Source organism: Balaenoptera borealis, assembly GCF_965194805.1.
Source record: "Balaenoptera borealis genome assembly, chromosome: 14".
Lineage (NCBI taxonomy): Eukaryota > Metazoa > Chordata > Mammalia > Artiodactyla > Balaenopteridae > Balaenoptera > Balaenoptera borealis.
In genome coordinates this window covers 65528990-65545795 of record NC_138875.1, presented here as the reverse complement: position 1 = coordinate 65545795, position 16806 = coordinate 65528990, and the positions used below count along the sequence as shown (strand labels likewise).

The following is a 16806-nucleotide window of genomic DNA, read 5'->3' as shown; positions in this document are numbered from 1 at the left end:
GAACCGCGGGGATGCAGCCTGGCCCCGGGTCCCGAGCCTCCGGCCGGGGGCGTGTCCCCGAGGCCCCGCCCCGGCTCCGCCCCGCAGCGCCTGCCGTGACAGGCGCCGCCGCGTTCGTCCCAGAACCGGAACCGCAGTCACAGTCGCCGTCTCCGACTCGGCTCAGCCGGTCCCACCGCCGCCACCATGCCCCGGGGGAGCCGTAGCATGGCCGCCCGGCCAGCCAGGTGGGAGCGGGACGAGGGCCCGCAGGGTGGGGTCTGGGGAAGCTCGGCCCCCAAGGGCGTGACAGCGTGACCTTGGCGGCTGCTGCGCCATCTTGGCGGGGGAGGGGCGGGGGTACCGCAATCACGTGTCTAAGACGGTGGTCGTCAACCCTCGGGGAGGAGGAGAGGGTACCTCTCTGGAGCTGCGGGCCCCTGGGGCCGCAGGCCTGGAGTCCCGCCGGAATTAACCCTGCTTCTTCCCATCCCGCAGCCGCAACGCCGCGCCCTCTGCCCACCCGCCCGCGCACCCGCCGCCCTCGGCCGTGGCCCCGGCCCCCGCCCCGTCGGGCCAGCCCGGCCTGATGGCGCAGATGGCGACCACGGCCGCAGGAGTGGCCGTGGGCTCGGCTGTGGGACACGTCGTGGGCAGCGCCCTGACCGGAGCCTTGAGCGGGGGGAGCTCAGAGCCCGCCCAGGCTGCTGCCCAGCAGGTGAGCAAGGGCTCAGGGGAAACTGAGGCCGCCTTCTCTAAAGGCCACTGAGCGGGGAGCTGCCGGAACGTCCAGCGAGGAGTGTCCAGGGTGTCCAGAGCTGCCTCGGCCGGGGACTGTGCCCAAGAAGGGTCCTAGTAGTCGCTCTGCTGTTGGCCTCTGGTCACAGGCTGGCTCTCCCTGCCCCTCCCCTGAGGCCAAGGTCCCTAGACCCCTGTGGACAGACACCAACCAGCCCTTTAAAGATGGGGAAACTGAGGCCCTCAGGAGCTCAGAGACTGGCCCAAGTTGACCTAACCCTAGTAGAAGGGAGGGATGTTGAAGTTCCTGAGTCCGTGCTCTCTCTCTCCCAGGCAGCCCCTTCCTGTAGCCCCTGCACCCAAGGGTGAAGGGTAGCCAGTGACTCTGGGTCTGTTCTCTGCTGGCCTATCCCCCACTGGGCACCCCACCAGTCCTGAACCAAATTCTGGCTTAGTGGTGGGGTCGGGGGTCATGAGGATCAGTGTTGCTGAGCAGGAAGGTGCTAGAACTTGTGGGGGTGGGGCTCATACTCCAGCAGAGCACTGGGCTTTTCTAGAACCTTCTCTCACCTCCCACCCCCACCTGCCAGCATACCTGTTATGAGGCAGCTGGGAATGCTGTCTGTACTAGCACCAACAGGGTGGCTTTGAGAGGGCTGTGGGCTCACCCTGTTTCAGGGATGGAGCAGCTGAGGCTAAACAGGGCAGGCTGGGCCTGGCAGGGCTGGGGGCATTAGGAGGGGCAGCTGGCACCCCCAGCTTTGGAGTTCTCTTCTGGGTGCCAACCCCAAGCTGACCTTGCTGCTTCCTGTGCTGTAACCCCAGGCCCCGGCCCGCGCTGCCCCGCAGCCCCTGCAGATGGGGCCCTGCGCCTATGAGATCAGGCAGTTCCTGGACTGCTCCACCGCTCAGAGCGACCTGACCCTGTGCGAGGGCTTCAGCGAGGCCCTGAAGCAGTGCAAGTACAACCACGGTGAGCGGGAGGCCCTGACCCCTGCTGGGGCGGGAGCAGTGGTCCCTCCTCTTGTACCTGTGGCCTGACCTCCACCTGTGCCGGCCCTCCCTCTGCAGGTCTGAGCTCCCTGCCCTGAAGAGACTGGTGCAGATTCAGGGGCCAGCCCTGCAGCCACCTTCACCCCTTCACCGACAGCCAGACCATGACGTCAGATTGTACCCACATAGCTGGGACTGGAAGTGAGGAGGGGGTTTCTCACCCCACAGATGACCCGAGACGAAAATGTGCAATTAAAATAGTTTATGTTAGATCTGAGCCTGCTGTGTCCGCTCTCATTGGACTTTCTGTGGGTGGGGGGGGATGGATGGATGTCCCACTGTGGAGTGGGATGCTTCACCTTCAGCTGGTGTCCTGGGTGGGGAAGGTGACCTTGTAATCCGGTGTAATCTGACAGCCTCGGGCAGTCCAGACTGGGTGGTGAGGCATTAGCAGGTGACCATAAGCCTCAAGGGCATCTGACTCCTGGGGGCTGGAATCCCTGGAGGAGCGTGCTGTCTCCTCTCAGGGACCCCTGCCCCTCCACCCTTCTCATCTCTGCCTCTGGATCCCTTTCTCCACACCCACACCTTAGGAGCCCCGCGGCGGCCTCACGTTCTGTCAGCGACCTTACAATTTCCCAGAAATTCCAGATTCTGCAAGAGGAATACTGCTGGGCCTTTGCGCCTGATCACGCCAGGCAGAGGTCACGGCCAACCCCCTTGGATCTGAGTCCAGCTCGGCCACTTGGCCGTGATGTGCCAGGTCACGGGGCCTGCCGGAACAGAGGTGCTGGCCCTTCAAACGCCATCACACACTGTGCTGCTGCCTTCACTGGGTTCATTCAGCAGCTCTGCACTGAGCACCTACGGTGTGCCAGGCCCTATTCCACGTCTCCCTGCCCTTGTGCAGGCACTTAGCCTCCAGCGGGATGGTGGGGACCTGTCTCTGGATATAGTGTCTTCCATCATGTGGGTATACGTGTGTGTCTCTGAGGGGGGTTGCCATTGGGGTCCACCTCTCACACACATCTGTCCCCTGGGAAGGACATGAGCATCCCCTCAGGGATCCATGTCTCCTCCTTACCTGGCTCTCGGCCCCAGCTAGTGGGTCCCAGACAGCAGGAAGCCCACCCTTCGGGGCCGTGAAGGAGGGCCTTGCTCCTGGTGGCCATGCAGAGTGCCGGCGTGCCTTCTCCAGCCATCGCCCGGGGGGGCAGGCCCGACAGCCAGCGCAGCTCCTCTGGAAGGCCCAAGAATCCTGCCTGTGGGGGGCTGGTGGGAAGGCACACCCTCCCCCTGGGGCTCTCCTGTGACACTCACCTGCCAGGTCTGGACACCGCTCATCCAGTTTCTCCAGGAGGGACTCATAGCAGGTGGGGGCCCCACGCTTGCACTCTGCAGAGGGAAGAAGGCTGATTCCTGGCTGGCCTGGTGGTCCCCACCCCCACCTCTCACTCTGGACCTGTTTGCTGGTCCACAGTGGGGTCAGGACAGGGCATTGAATGGGAAGGTCAGGGCTAGGTCCTGGCCAAAGTTGGGGCTCGGCAGGGCTTGGGTGGTCTGTGGCTGCTGTCCCCCCTCTTATATTCCAACATAGCTGCACAGGGGGAGTCTGGGGCCCCACTTACTGATGATCTGCACTAGGACATAGGTCCCACGCTCCTGCAGCAGGGGGCTGCCCATGGAGGGCGCCAGGGAAGGCCCCTCTTCCAGTCCCTCACCCAGGTTCACCAGGTGCCCGTCCTCAGCCAGGAGGGCGATGGTCGCTGGGGGAGCAGAGAGGGAGGCAGGGCAGGGCTGGAATCCCTGCCTGGGGGCCCTCAGCAGTCCTCCCAGCACCCCTCCCTGCCCCCTCACCATCCAGGGGCACCTGCCCCCTCTGCCTCAGGTGGGTGATGAGGATCACCAGGCTGCACCAGGGGTTCACCAGCTCCCAGCAGCCAGCTGTGGGGGAGGAGCAGAGGTGAACGAATGGCACCCTCTATTCCCCCCAAACTGGGACCCTCTGCCTCCCTCCCGTCTCTTCCCTACAGAGCAGGGAATGGGGCTATGAGATTAGGAATGTACCCCCTTCCATCTCCCAAGATGTCGGTGACCGGGGTGCACAACTTCTGCCTTTCTCACGCGACCCTCCCCTCCCACTTCAGCCCCACCTCCGGCACCTGACAGCCCCTCACCCCCTACCCCGCACCAGCCTCGCCTCCACCAGAAGGTCAGGAATCTGCAGCTGGGGCTAGAGCTTTAGGTGCCTCATGCCCCCTGAAGCTGGAGGACCACTGACCAGCTAAGGGATGGAGCAGTTTGAACATTTGCTCCACGGCAACGGCTTGGCTGCTGGGTGGCCCGTGTGCTCCTAGAGGAGCCCACGCGCATTTCCCAGGACCCAGCCGGGGTTTCCCCTCAAGGGACTCTCCGCAGACGCTCCCATCCCTTCCCATGTGTACCCCTTCCCCACGCCGCCTCCCCACTCTCCCTCAAGGCAGAGGGAATGTACCCCCACCAGTCTGCCGGGACAGGGGACCCCACTTACCTCCAGACATCACCGTGATAAACATGCTGCAGGGGGAAGGAGACAGATGTAGGGGCTTTGATCCCCCAACCCCCAACTTCCTGACTAAGGAAGGAGCTGGGGCTGAGATCTACCCCGTGCGGCGCCCTGCAGGAGATGTGTGTGTCGGGGATGGGGGAGTGATGGGTGGGTGGGTCCAGGTGCAGCTCCCCGCTCAGCCGCCCTTGGGGCTGGGCTCCACCAGCCCAGGGGGTCCTTGCAGCTAGTCCAGGAGCCTTGGCCTCCTCTTCCTCCTGCTAGCTAGATCAGAGTAATCAGAGAAGACTCAGGCCCTCCCAGCTTCCAAGCTGGTCTCCATGGGAGTGGGAGCTGCCAAGAGGTCTAGGCAGGAAATGCCTTCCCCCCAGTATCCCGGTAACGGGCTCTGGGGAGGGTCCGGACATTCCCTGACGCAGGGCTCTAGTGGGGGCTGGAGCCTCAGGGCCCAGGGATGTCCGGAGACCACATCGCCTCACCAGTAGAGACAGAGCTCGCAGGTTGAAAGCAGGGGAAGTTCCTGGGGGTGGGGTGCTGGCATGGCTGTAGCAGAAGCGGGATCCTCACCAACCTCGCAGGCTCCCTATCAACTCAAGGCCCCCTGCCCGGGGCTCACTCCCAGCCTCCCTCTCTTCTGTCCTTGTTTCTTTCCTTTCTTAGTCAAGTTTATTGAGTTATGGTTTACATACAGTAAAATTCACTTTTGAGTGAACAAAACACTTTTGAGTGTTTTCCAGTTGTGACAAGTCTCACAGAACCACCACCAGTCTGGATACACAACATTTCCGTCACTCTCCCAAATTCCTTCATGCCCCTTTGTGGTCACCCCAGCCCCTGGCAAGCGCTGCAGTGTTCCCTGCTCCCACCTCTTCTAGACTGTCATGTCACAGAGAGGGAAGCAGCAGACAGCGCGGAGCCTTTCAGGTGCGGCTGCTTTCACCTAGCTCCATGCGTGCGGGATTCACCGGGGTCGTCAACCGGTGTCAATGGGTCCTTCCTTTCATCACCCGGGAGGGTCCCACTGCCTGGACGTGCCACGGTCTGTGGATCCACTCACCTGCTGCTGTTTGGATTGTTTCCCATTTTGGGTGACTATGAGTAAAGCCAGTACAGACACTCACCCGCAGGTCTCTGGGTGAAGAGACGTTTCCATTTATCTACTGTAACTCTCAGCAAGAGGGATTGCTGGGTCCTCTGCAGAGAGTATGTTTAACTTTGTAAGAAACTGCCATTGTTTTCCAGCGTGTGCAGCGTTTGCATTGCCCCTCTTTCCGTCTGGTTGTGGTTGGGCCTCTGGACTCATGGCAGGTCAGGATACCTCCTTCTTAGCTGCCCTCCCACTACTCCCCGGTGATTAGACTATTCATCCCCCCTCTGCAGGCAGAGCTCAAGGCAGAAGGCAGGGGGAGGCCCAGATCGTCCCCGCAGCTCGTCAGCATCACTGCCTCTGGACAGGACTTGCCTCAGTGCTCACACCTGTAAAGCAGTGAGAGGCACCGCTCACGGCACCACTGGCATGGCTCACAGCACCACGGGCAAGTTAGCGTGAGGATGGAACGCAGTAACCCTTTTGAGTGCTACCTGGGTGCTCAGCCTGCAGCAGGCGCTCAGAGGCAGCACTGGGGAAAGCCCTGGGGCAGCGTTTCCCAAACTTACAGGCAGGGCACTTTCTTCCAAAATCTGGGGACCCGTGTCCTGCAGAACACAGCCCAGGAGTGGCTGCAGCCAGATTCTGGAAGGAATGGAACTCCCGGCCTGGACCCTCAGCTCCAATGACCACCCCTCTGTTTTCCGAGGGGTTTGTCTTTAGGGCCGCCGAGGAGGGGTCTTTTGTCTTGAGTGTCATGGAGGTGCCCTAAGGAGGTGTTAGGACTGGAGTGGGACCCACAGTGGGAGCTTTGTAACCTTCCCCAAGCGAGCTCTCAAGGCTACAAAGTAACGAGAGCACACTGCTTTAACTTGTTTTATTATTTTTTAGGTACTTGGTAAGGCCAGCAGATCAGGACATGATTGCCGTTGAGAAGATGGTTTATTACAGTTCCGCAGTGGAGGAGGTATGACACCCCATGGTGAGGGAGGCCACATGGGAAAGCACCAGGGCTGGTCAGGAGAGAGAGAGAGAGGGGGAACCCTGGGCGGGAGCCTCTATTGTGGTTTCTGAGGGAAGGAACAGTGAGGTGGGGTGAGCAGGCTCAGGGTTGGCTGTTTGGAATACCTTCATGCTCTGGGGCACAGGAACCGTCCCTGGTTGTCTGGTACTTGCCCTGGGTGACAGGGCAGGAGGGCAGTGGTCCAATGAGAGAGCCCCTTAGGGGAGGTGGTCGGGGGAGTGTGGACTCAGGAATGGTTGGTTTGCATTTGAAAAGTGTGTTACTGTCTCTAGGAACTGGCTGACCCTGGGAGGGCCAGTCCCTCCAAGGTCAGCAAGGCCCCAGATGTCAAACCATCAGGATAGAGAATATAAAAGGCATGATTAATACACACAAAGTCCTATCTATGTTTTTTTTTGTTTTTGTTTTTCTTTCTTTCTTTTTTTTTTGGCTGCAACGTGCAGCTTGTGGGATCTCAGTTCCCTTACCAGGGGTTGAACCCAGGCCACACAATGGAAGCCCAGAATCCTAACCACTAGGCAACCAAGGAACTCCCACAAAGTCCTAACTTTGCATCTTCACAACACTTGGGCTGGCACAATGCTCATCTTTAGTTTCCAGATGAGGAAACTGAGGCACAGAGAGGGGAACTTGGCTGAAGTTGTGCAGTTAAGAGGAGGAGGATCTGGGATTCAGGTTTGAATCCCAACGCGGGTTGAATCCCAACCAAAGTCAGCTCCCCTCGGTCTGGCAAACTCTCTTACCCACAACAGGAGTGCAGATCGGCACAACCATGTCGGGAACCCTGGCGGTATCTACTAAAACTAAACAGAAAGGGGACTTCCCTGGCGGTCCGGTGGTTAGGACTCTGCGCTTGCACTGCAGGGAGCACGAGTTCGCTCCCTGGTCTGGGAACTAAGATCCCGCATGCTGCGTGGTGCGATGCGGCCAAAAAAAAACCAACACTAAACGGAAACGTTCCCCGTCCTGGGTGCCTGCCCAGCAGAAACCAGAGCTCAGGTGCACCAGTGACACAGGCAGGAATGCTCGCAGCGGTTCTCCTTGAAATAGCCAAAGATGAAAGCACCCAAATGGCTAGTAACAGGAGATGGATAAACTAATTGTGGCTATCCACACAGTGGCTTACACACAGCTGTGACAATGAATTAAGCATTGCTGCACACACGGACGACTCTTATAATGTTTAACAAAAGAAGCAGAAACAAAAGAGGACACACTATCACTCCATTTATAGCTGACGTTCTACAGCAAAACTGATTAACCACAGAGTCCCACTCGGTTACCGTCGGGGGCTAAGAGGGCGTTACTGGCAGGGGAGGCGCATGAGGGAGCCTTCTGGGGTGATGGAAATGTTCTAAATCTTGGTCTGGGTAGAGGCTGCAGGGATATATATAAAAAATCATTGAGCCATACATGTAAGATTTGTGCACTTGACCGTATGAGTTATAACTCAGTGAAGAGCAGCCACCTGCTCTAACTGCACATGTGGATTTCCGGGCTTCTGTTCTCAAGAAGGCCCTGTGGGGCCGGGATGCTGACGTCTGGGAAGATAAGGTCTGGCTGCTGGGGCCCAGCACCGCCCTCCCACCGTGTCAGTGGGCTGATTTGCATGCAGGCTGTCGTGGTCCAGCAGCCTCCCCAGTGTGCCCTGAAGCACCTGGAGCACGCCCAGCGCAAGCCCAACACAACAAGCGACTCCCACCTGCCTCCCTGCCTCTGGCCATGGCCTGTTGGCATCTGGCCCTCCTTCTGACTGGGGTCCTCCTGGCAGGTGAGCCCTCCCTGGGCCTTGCTCACCCGGGGGTGGAGTGGGAGACAGTGGGAGACTACGGCGTGTCTTGGTATCAGCAGCGGGCAGGCAGCGCCCCCCGCTTGCTCCTCCACTACCGCTCAGAGGAGGACTCCCACACTGGCTCTGGAAGCCCCCTATAAGGAAGCAAATCCATGTGGGCAGTGGGGAAGGCTTTGCAAGGGTCCTTGAGGTGGAGAGGAGAACTGGCCACAGGTGGCCCTGCCCCAGACTTGAGGCAAGTCATTTCTCTGTGTGGGCCTCAGTTTCCCCATTTGTGAATGACCAGATTGCTAGGGTCCCTTTGGACTCTGACTCTTGGGGGTCTCAGAGACTCGTCATCTTTTGAGTTTTTCAGAGGGGAAGCTGGTGTGGGCTGGTTCCTACCCCACAGGGCCTCAGGAACAAGCTAACCCTGAGAAGGTCTTCAGCAGCCAGTGGCCAGAGGCTGAGCCAGTGGGTAGTAACAGCCCAGGAGGCTTCTTGGGGGTTGTCAGTCTGTAGCCAGGGTTTGGACAAGCCAGTGTGACCAAAGTGATAGGGGTCTGCAGGGCAAGGGATGAGGGTGGGCAGCCCAGCGACCACCAGATCACCCTCTGAACTCTAGATTCTTAGCTGAACATGGCTCCTTGGGAACATGACACTAATGGGGGCTTAGGGGTCGCCAGCTCTGTGCCCCACCCAGTGACGATCCCATGGCACCGGGCTGTGAGCTTTAGGGAGCGGATTCTCCTGGGAGTCTGACCAAGACTTTGTGGGGCAGGGGCAGGAAGGAAGGGGCCCAGGCCAGACCTGAGTGTGTCTGTCTCTCTCAGCCTCCCAGCCAACCCTGACCCAGCCGGACACACTGCTGGTCTTCCCAGGCCAAGTGGCCCAACTCTCCTGCATGCTCAGCCCCCGCCATGCCACCGTCGGGGACTACGGCGTGTCTTGGTATCAGCAGCGGGCAGGCAGCGCCCCCCGCTTGCTCCTCCACTACCGCTCAGAGGAGGACCACCACCGCCCCCCTGACATCCCTGACCGCTTCTCGGCAGCCACGGATGCAGCCCATAATGCCTGCATCCTGACCATCAGCCCCGTGCAGCCTGAAGACGCCGCGGATTATTACTGCTCCGTGGGCTACATACCCTAGGGGTGGGGTGTGGGATGAGTGCCTTCCATCTGCCTCCCACTTATGCTCCTGACCTTGGGACCCTCCCTTTCTCTAAGCCTTGATTTTCCTCCTCTGTAAAATGGGTTAATAATCAACATGTCAACAATAACTATTCTGAGGGCCATGAGATCCTGGCTGAAAAAGTGACTGTGGTTGGTCTGGGAGTGTGGGGGTAGGGATTCTGGGGGTTGTTGCAGAAGGGGAAGCACCTGAGACCCTTGGGTGGGGCCCCACCTCCCTACCAGCCCCCAGGGGGCTCAGAATGGTGGCTCTTGCCTTCCTGTGACTGGAGGAGATGGAGTGAGAGAAAAAGTAACCAGCCCTTGCTGGTCCCAGCTCTGCATGGTTGGTTGTGGTCCAACACACACAGGGTCACTGGACTGGGTCCCTAGGAGCCCATGCCTACTCCTGGATGGGGCTAGGAGGCACCTGAGGGCCAGGACGGAAGGTGCTGAAGACAGGTGGGCAGATGGCAGGGGCAGAATGGGCAGCAGCCATCCTTGGGTGTAGGGGCAAGTCTTGCCACCAGAAGCAGAAGGGAGCTCTGGGAGGGGGGTCGGGGGCTGAAGAACACACCCCGCTTCCCTCCCGGTTCCCCTAAGAGGCGCCACCTGAACGGAGGCCATCGCTCAGATGCAGAGGTGGGGTCCACAGAGGGTCCCGCCTAGGCTCCGCTCCCAGCCATCTCCTGGGCCCTCTCCGGGCTCTCCTCATTTGTCTCTGCGGGGACGAGGTGAGCAAGCAGGACCAGAGCTCCCCAGGAAGGGAGGGGGAATCGCAGCACGACCCCGGGCCCCACCCCCAGGACAGGTGCCCAGGAGCCGGCCGCCCGTCCCGGCCTCAGTTTCCTCCTCTGCGCTCCCGCCAACGCCTGCCCAGCCGGGACGCGCTCGGGGACGGCCCGGAGCCCTGAGCCGACCAGACGGCCTCTCCTGACCCCGGTCCTGCGACCCGGACCCCGGCGTCCAGGCGGCTACGCGTACCGCGCGGCGGGACCAGCGAGACACTGGCCTCCCCGCGGCCTAGAGCGGTCCCGGAAGTGCCGCGCGAGGGGGCGGGGCTCAGGCTCTCGGGCCGCCGCGGGCTCCGCGTCAGCAGCCCCAGCCGAGCGAGGCCACGGCCGCGGGCAGGAGCAGCTCAGGTGTTGCCCCGCCCCGCTCGCCCGCGGCCCCGCCCCCGCTCAGGTGAGCGGCCCCGCCCCGGCCTAGGTGAGTGGCTCCGCGGCAGCCAGTGTGGCCACCTCTCCCTCCGGTGGCGCAGGTGTGGGCGGCTCCCGTCCGTGGAAGCAGGTGCGGGTGCGCGGCCGCGCGCTGGTCTCCAGCCAGGAGGCCCTGACTGGCCCGAGGGTCGGCCGGGTGCCCAGGCCCTGGGGGTCCCAGGAGGATGGAGTGACGGAGGCATGAGGAGCCGGGGAAGGCCCGAGAGAGGTGGGAAGCGTGGGGTTCCAGACCTTTGGATTTTCGGTCCCAAAATATTTAAAACATCGTTGGGCACAGATAAAGTATCGCCAACTTTTTCAACACAGTGGAGACTTAAGCGTGTAGCTGGTACATAGTGGGAATGGAAAACCCCCGAGGAGGGAACCTCGGAAACACCAGGATTTAGCAGGTGGGTGGAGGCACAATCCCCAGATACCGAGAAAGAGGGGTCAGAGGGCATTAAAATTAGGGGGGGGGGAAAGAAACCGAGAGAATGAAGTGGGGCGTGGGAGTGGGGGTAGGTTGGCCAGCAAGGTGGGTTAGTGAAGGGTGGGCTCGTATTTTCACATCGTCCAGTTTTTCATGAGAAAACCTACTCAGTTTTAAATATTGGCAGCTAAGTTAAACAAAATGGAAAAGCCTGACTCTTTGAGAGCCAAACACAACGTGTCTGTGGCAGGATCCCCAGAGTGCCAATTTGCAGTCTTTGAAATGAAGGGTTTTGAGAGGGATGTCTTGGGGAGGCCTTCCAGAGCGGGGAGGAAGTGAGGACCCAGAAGAGAGGGCTTGGCCGTAAGGAGGTCATTAGATGCTGGAGCTGAAGTCCCAGCTGAAATTGGAAACTTGAAGTTTGTCTCCGTGCCAGAAACAGTCATATGATTTTCCTTGGCAACATTCAGCATCTTAGGAGGAGCTGGCATAGGAGGTCGGTAGTTAGTGGCAGGGCAGGGAGGTGAGGAATGTGATGCTGGGCAGAGAGCTGGTTGAAGTGACGCCCATAGTTAGACCCGCTGTAGAGAAGGTCTAAGCTAGATGGGGAAGGGGTGGACCAGGGTGAAAATGGGACGTGAGGTTTGAGGAGGTCGGGTGAGGCGGGGGGGAGTGGAGACCGTGGTTGTGAAGAGGAATGGGAGTGATGACAGGCTTTTTTTAAAAAAAATAAATTTATTTATTTATTTATTTTTGGCTGCGTTGGGTCTTTGTTGCTGTGCACGGGCATTTCTCTAGCTGCCGCGAGCGGGGGCTACTCTTCGTTGAGGTGCACTGGCCTCTCATTGCGGTGGCTTCTCTTGCGGAGCATGGGCTCTAGGCATGCGGGCTTCAGTAGTTGTAGTGTGGGGGCTTCAGTAGTTGTGGCACACGGGCTTAGTTGCTCCGCAGCATGTGAGATCTTCCCGGACCAGGGCTTGAACCCACGTCCCCTGCATTGGCAGGTGGATTCTCAACCACTGCACCACCAGGGAAGTCTGACACAGGCTTCTTGAGGATATTGCAGTTCTGTGCTTTTTTTCACACCTGGCCTTTCTACTGGCTGAAAATTCATTAAAAAAAAAATTCCAAATAGGAATGAGTTCCATCATGACTATTCTGATTAATTTAGTATGTCTTTTTGAGGCAGTTCCTCTCTGACTTCAGTGTAAGGATGATAGTACCTTTGTATGGAGTCCTGAGGAGTACATGAGATATGCTTGTAAAAGGTCTAGCCGTGCCTTGCACACAGTAGTTGCTCAATAAACTCGAGTTGTCATCATTATGGTACCTGAAGAGTTTCCCTGGAGGCTGCATAGCAGTTTGTGGATGGGGTCCTGTGGGGCTCCCTCTGGGCCCCCACAGTGGGATGGGGGGCTGAGTGGGGTGTTCTAGCCTCCTTCTTTGTCCCTCCGAAAACACCCCCTTCAACCGGAGCAGCTCTGCTTTTGTATGTTTCATTTATTCATATCTCCCAGATAATTGACTTATTTGAATAAAGAGTACTTTGGCAAAATAAAATAAAAGTGTGGTAAGCAGTTCTAACACAAACACAAATAACTTTTCCTCCATTCAATCATTTATTTATTCAATAAATGTGTGTGTAATGATTGAGTGGCTGTGCTGGGAGCTGGGGATTCCAATATGGAGGAGCCCCGGATTTGCCCTTGGGGAGCTCGCAGGCGGTGGTGGGGAAAGTCCTGCCATGACATTTGCCCTCCAGGTGGTGAGTGCTGTGATGGACATGTGCCCCATGCTCCACGGTCACCAAGGCCATGTGCCCAAGATTGTCAGAGTCTGAGGGTGCAGGGAAGAGGGGACATTTGAACTGAGTCTGGAAGGATGAGCAAGTGGCCATGTGAGAAGAGTGGGGACCAGTCAGGAGGAGGAAACAGCAGCATGTGTGAGTGGTGGAGCTGGAAGTTTGGGGGGTGTGTGGAAGGAGAAGCAGGGGACAGGGCCGCATGGCTGGGTGTGGAGGACTTGGGCTGCTGCAAGCTCCTGAGAAGGGGGATGCTGTGATCAGGACTGTGTTTTGGGCGTCTGACCTTGGCATCCACGTAGAGAACGGGCTGCGGGGAGGGGGGAAGCTGGAGGTAGGCAGCCAGCGGGGAGGCGAGTCACACTGAGGCCTGAGCTGCCCAGTGGCAGCGAGGAGAGAGGCAGAGACCCCTTCAGTAAAGACGGGAAGTGGACAGGATGGGGTGTGCCGGCGGGAATGAGAAGGGCTGACTCCCAGGGCTCCGGCTGGGGCTCTGGGCTGGAGGCCTGCAGCCGACCGATCGTAGCAGGGAGGTGTGTGCTCTCTCTTTCCCAACAAGACCCCAGCCCCAACCTCCTCCGGTAGCTGGAGTCTTGCCCCTTTTTCAGAATGGCTCCACTTCCTGTCCTTGCCCACCTTTCTGGACACCCTGAGCCTTTAGTGTCTGGACACCACAGTGTGGCATTGTCTGTCTGTCTGTCTTCCTTGCAGTTGTTTCTGGTAAGTCAAACTTGTCTCTAACTCAGTAAGGACCATCTCAAGGGCAAGATTGTGTCTTTGGTTATCTCTACCTTAGACTCTGGCACCTACTAGGTGCTTGACTTGCTGACTTGACAGTGTCTCTTGTTTTCTTTTCAGAATCTGAGAGCAGTAAGTGTGTCCCAAAGAGAAACAGTCACTGGGGGTGAGCCCGGACCCACAATGGAGATTCCCCCGGCAGCCAAGCTGGGTGAGGCTTTCGTGTTTGAGGATGGGTTGGAGATGCAGACAAACCTTTTCCCGGAGGAGGACCCGGGGGACCCTTTTCTTCAGGAAAGGGGTTTAGAGCAGATGGCTGTCATCTACAAGGAGATCCCTCTGGGGGAGCAGGACGATTATGAGGGGAATAGCAGTCTGTGCTCGAGCCCCGTCCAGCATCAGAGCGTCCCCCCAGGAGACAGACCCCAGGACGATGAGCCGTCCAGCCCAACCTTCCTCCAGAAATCAGACCTGACTATGTGCCAGATAATCCACAGCGGGGAAGCGTCCGGTAAGCCCGATGGGGAGACGGCGGGCAGGGGGGACTCGGGACCCGAGGGGCCTCACAGGACTGCACAGCCAGCCAAGCCCTACGCATGTCGCGAGTGCGGCAAGGCCTTCAGCCAGAGCTCGCACCTGCTCAGGCACCTGGTGATCCACACGGGGGAGAAGCCCTACGAGTGCTGTGAGTGTGGCAAGGCCTTCAGCCAGAGCTCGCACCTGCTGCGGCACCAGGCCATCCACACGGGAGAGAAGCCCTACGAGTGCCGGGAGTGCGGCAAGGCCTTCCGCCAGAGCTCTGCCCTTGCGCAACACCAGAAGACCCACACCGGGAAGAGGCCGTACGCATGCAGGGAGTGCGGGAAGGACTTCAGTCGGAGCTCGAGCCTCCGGAAGCACGAGCGCATCCACACCGGGGAGAAGCCCTATCAGTGTAAGGAGTGCGGGAAATCCTTCAACCAGAGTTCGGGCCTGAGCCAGCACCGGAAGATCCACACGCTGAAGAAACCGCACGAGTGCGAGCTCTGTGGGAAGGCCTTCTGCCACCGGTCCCACCTCATCCGGCACCAGAGGATCCACACAGGCAAGAAGCCGTATGCGTGCGAGGAGTGCGGGAAGGCCTTCAGCCAGAGCTCCAACCTCATCGAGCACCGCAAGACACACACGGGCGAGAAGCCTTACAAGTGCCACAAGTGCGGCAAGGCCTTCAGCCAGAGCTCCTCGCTCATCGAGCACCAGCGTATCCACACCGGTGAGAAGCCCTATGAGTGTGGCCAGTGCGGCAAGGCCTTCTGCCACAGCTCGGCCCTCATCCAGCATCAGCGCATCCACACGGGCCGGAAGCCCTACGTGTGCAATGAGTGCGGCAAGGCCTTCCGGCACCGCTCGGCCCTCATCGAGCACTACAAGACCCACACGCGGGAGAGGCCCTACGAGTGCAACCGCTGCGGCAAGGCCTTCCGGGGCAGCTCGCACCTCATCCGCCACCAGAAGGTCCATGCGGGGGACAAGCTCTAGAGGAGGGGCTGGCGCCGCAGCCCGCGCCTCTGCCAGCTGGAGCCCAGCCCCCCGCTCATCTGTGAGGCCTGCCCGCCTCCCCAGACCAGTGCCTCCTAGAAATGCCCGCCCACCCTGGTGGCAGGGTCCGGCCCCCCCCTCCAAGGCCCTGGCCCAGCAGGGGTACTAGGTGGGGTGGGGAGGGAGGCCAAGGGCCGGGGCGCCAGGGCACAGCCGGCTCTCAGTTGTCTCGTGCTCACCTGTGACCCAATGGGGTTTAGTTTTGCCCTCTATTCGCTTTTTCCAGAATCCAGAAGAAGAATAAACGTCAGAGGGAGAAAGTGGAGTTAAACCCATGAAAATGTCAGATGAGCTCTAACATCAGGCACTTTTAGAAGAAGTAACCGTGTTCGCGGTCCAATCAACTGAAGGAAAATGGATCCAAAGTAGACGCGTCAGCAGCCCGCCTCGGGCACTGGTGGGGACGGCCAGCTCAGGTGACAGAGCAGAGGGAGGGTCTGGAGGACTCATCCTGGGTGTGGGGGTGAGGCCCCTGTGTGCTCTCTCAGCCCTCCACCTGGGTTAGCTGAGGGCGGTTCTGGCCGGCAGCTCTTCCAGGAGGTGGAGGCGTGGTCCCGGAGGAGGCCGGGGGACGGTGCAGCCTGGCTCTGGCTCAGCCCGGGCAAAGGCTCACTGCTCCCCCGGGGGTAACCCTCCACCAGACCTAGGGCCCCAACCACAGCGTGCTTTGGACATCATTGGGGCCCGTCTCTGGTCGGCGCTCTGCAGCCTCCGCTCCGCCCTCCAGTGCAAGGGGATAGAAGGTGATTCGGTCAGAAGGTCTGGGTTCAAGTTCCAGTTCTGGCCCCTCCGTCACCTTGGTGACCCCTTCCGTGAGGTGGGCATATTGGGACTGGCCACATTCCCCTAAGGGCTGGTGCAAGGCTCCTATTCAGAGTGGGAACACGCATGAACGTGCTTTGTCAGCTGGCGATTGAGGATGGAGACCCACAGTGACCCCTGCCCCACCTGCAAGGGAGGTGCATCCCTGTCTGGTTCCCGACATGGCAGGACCCCCGCTTCAGCCAGGCTTTCCCTCCCTCCCTCCAGCTTGTGTCCTGGGTGCGGCGCCCTGGGCAGGACACTTCCTGCATTCCGTCCCCGCAGCGGCAGTGTGTCTGCGTCCTGTCCTTCTCTCTGTCCTCCCCACTGGGGGTTGTTTAACGAGTACCATTGTCTGCGTCCTGCCCTGACCAGTTCAGTTGGGCATCCCCAGAGGTGGGGCTCCGGCATGTTTTTAAAGTTCCCCAGGTGATTAGAAGGTTCCCCTGCATAGCAGGCTGTGAGCCCGTGCTGGCTCCCCGGCAGCCCCAGCATCTCCCCGATGGCATCGTCCAGAGCAGAGCTTGAAGGTGGCCATCCTGTCTCAGACCCCTGCCCGCCACCCCAGGGATGGGCTCAGGCAGTGCCGTGTCTGGCTGGTTGGTAAGCGTTTGTCCCAGGCCTTTGTGTGTCCACGAGGATCTTTAGTTCTGGCTCCCCAGGCTCCTCAGAGCTAGTGCAGGGAGGACGCAGTCTGAGCTATTTTGAAGCTTTCCGAGTCTCTGGCTGAAATCCCACGAACCCATCGTGGTCACACTAGTTATTTCAGCTTATGAGAAGCTCAGCTGGGCAGCTGTGTATGGATTAGATGAATGAAAATGGGAACGCCATAGTGGTTACTTCTTAAGTGTGGCTTGGTAGGCCAGAGGTGTTAAAGCGACAGGTCTGTTGGGCTGGGAAGATCGGCTCCGTCCAGCTCCTCTCTGCTGTGTGAGTCTGTGGAGCACTGAAC

The 16806-nt window shown here is 59.4% G+C and overlaps 4 protein-coding genes across 4 annotated transcripts; 3 read left to right on the top strand and 1 right to left on the bottom strand.

The window, feature by feature from the left end:
• Positions 1 to 66: 66 nt before the first annotated feature.
• Positions 67 to 1987, top strand: CHCHD10 (coiled-coil-helix-coiled-coil-helix domain containing 10). Its single transcript, XM_082353971.1, has 4 exons — positions 67 to 227; positions 478 to 697; positions 1543 to 1690; positions 1789 to 1987. Exons 1-4 carry the CDS (start codon positions 187 to 189, stop codon positions 1806 to 1808), a joined length of 429 nt encoding a protein of 142 aa, XP_082210097.1. The 5' UTR covers positions 67 to 186; the 3' UTR covers positions 1809 to 1987.
• A 14-nt stretch (positions 1988 to 2001) lies between these two features.
• On the bottom strand, positions 2002 to 6014 carry LOC309610744 (uncharacterized protein C22orf15). The gene is given in 7 exon segments (XM_082353970.1): positions 2002 to 2083; positions 2795 to 2918; positions 2921 to 2950; positions 3031 to 3105; positions 3339 to 3476; positions 3568 to 3654; positions 4241 to 6014. Coding segments are annotated over 6 exon segments (462 nt in total). The 5' UTR covers positions 4266 to 6014; the 3' UTR covers positions 2002 to 2083; positions 2795 to 2811.
• Positions 6015 to 6082: 68 nt separating this feature from the next.
• Positions 6083 to 10070, top strand: VPREB3 (V-set pre-B cell surrogate light chain 3). The gene is made up of 2 exons (XM_082353972.1): positions 6083 to 8137; positions 8971 to 10070. The coding sequence occupies exons 1-2, from the start codon at positions 8089 to 8091 to the stop codon at positions 9285 to 9287; spliced, it is 366 nt and encodes a 121-aa protein (XP_082210098.1). The 5' UTR covers positions 6083 to 8088; the 3' UTR covers positions 9288 to 10070.
• Positions 10070 to 15267, top strand: ZNF70 (zinc finger protein 70). The gene is made up of 2 exons (XM_082353966.1): positions 10070 to 10492; positions 13596 to 15267. Exon 2 carries the CDS (start codon positions 13659 to 13661, stop codon positions 14991 to 14993), a length of 1335 nt encoding a protein of 444 aa, XP_082210092.1. The 5' UTR covers positions 10070 to 10492; positions 13596 to 13658; the 3' UTR covers positions 14994 to 15267.
• Positions 15268 to 16806: the final 1539 nt, after the last annotated feature.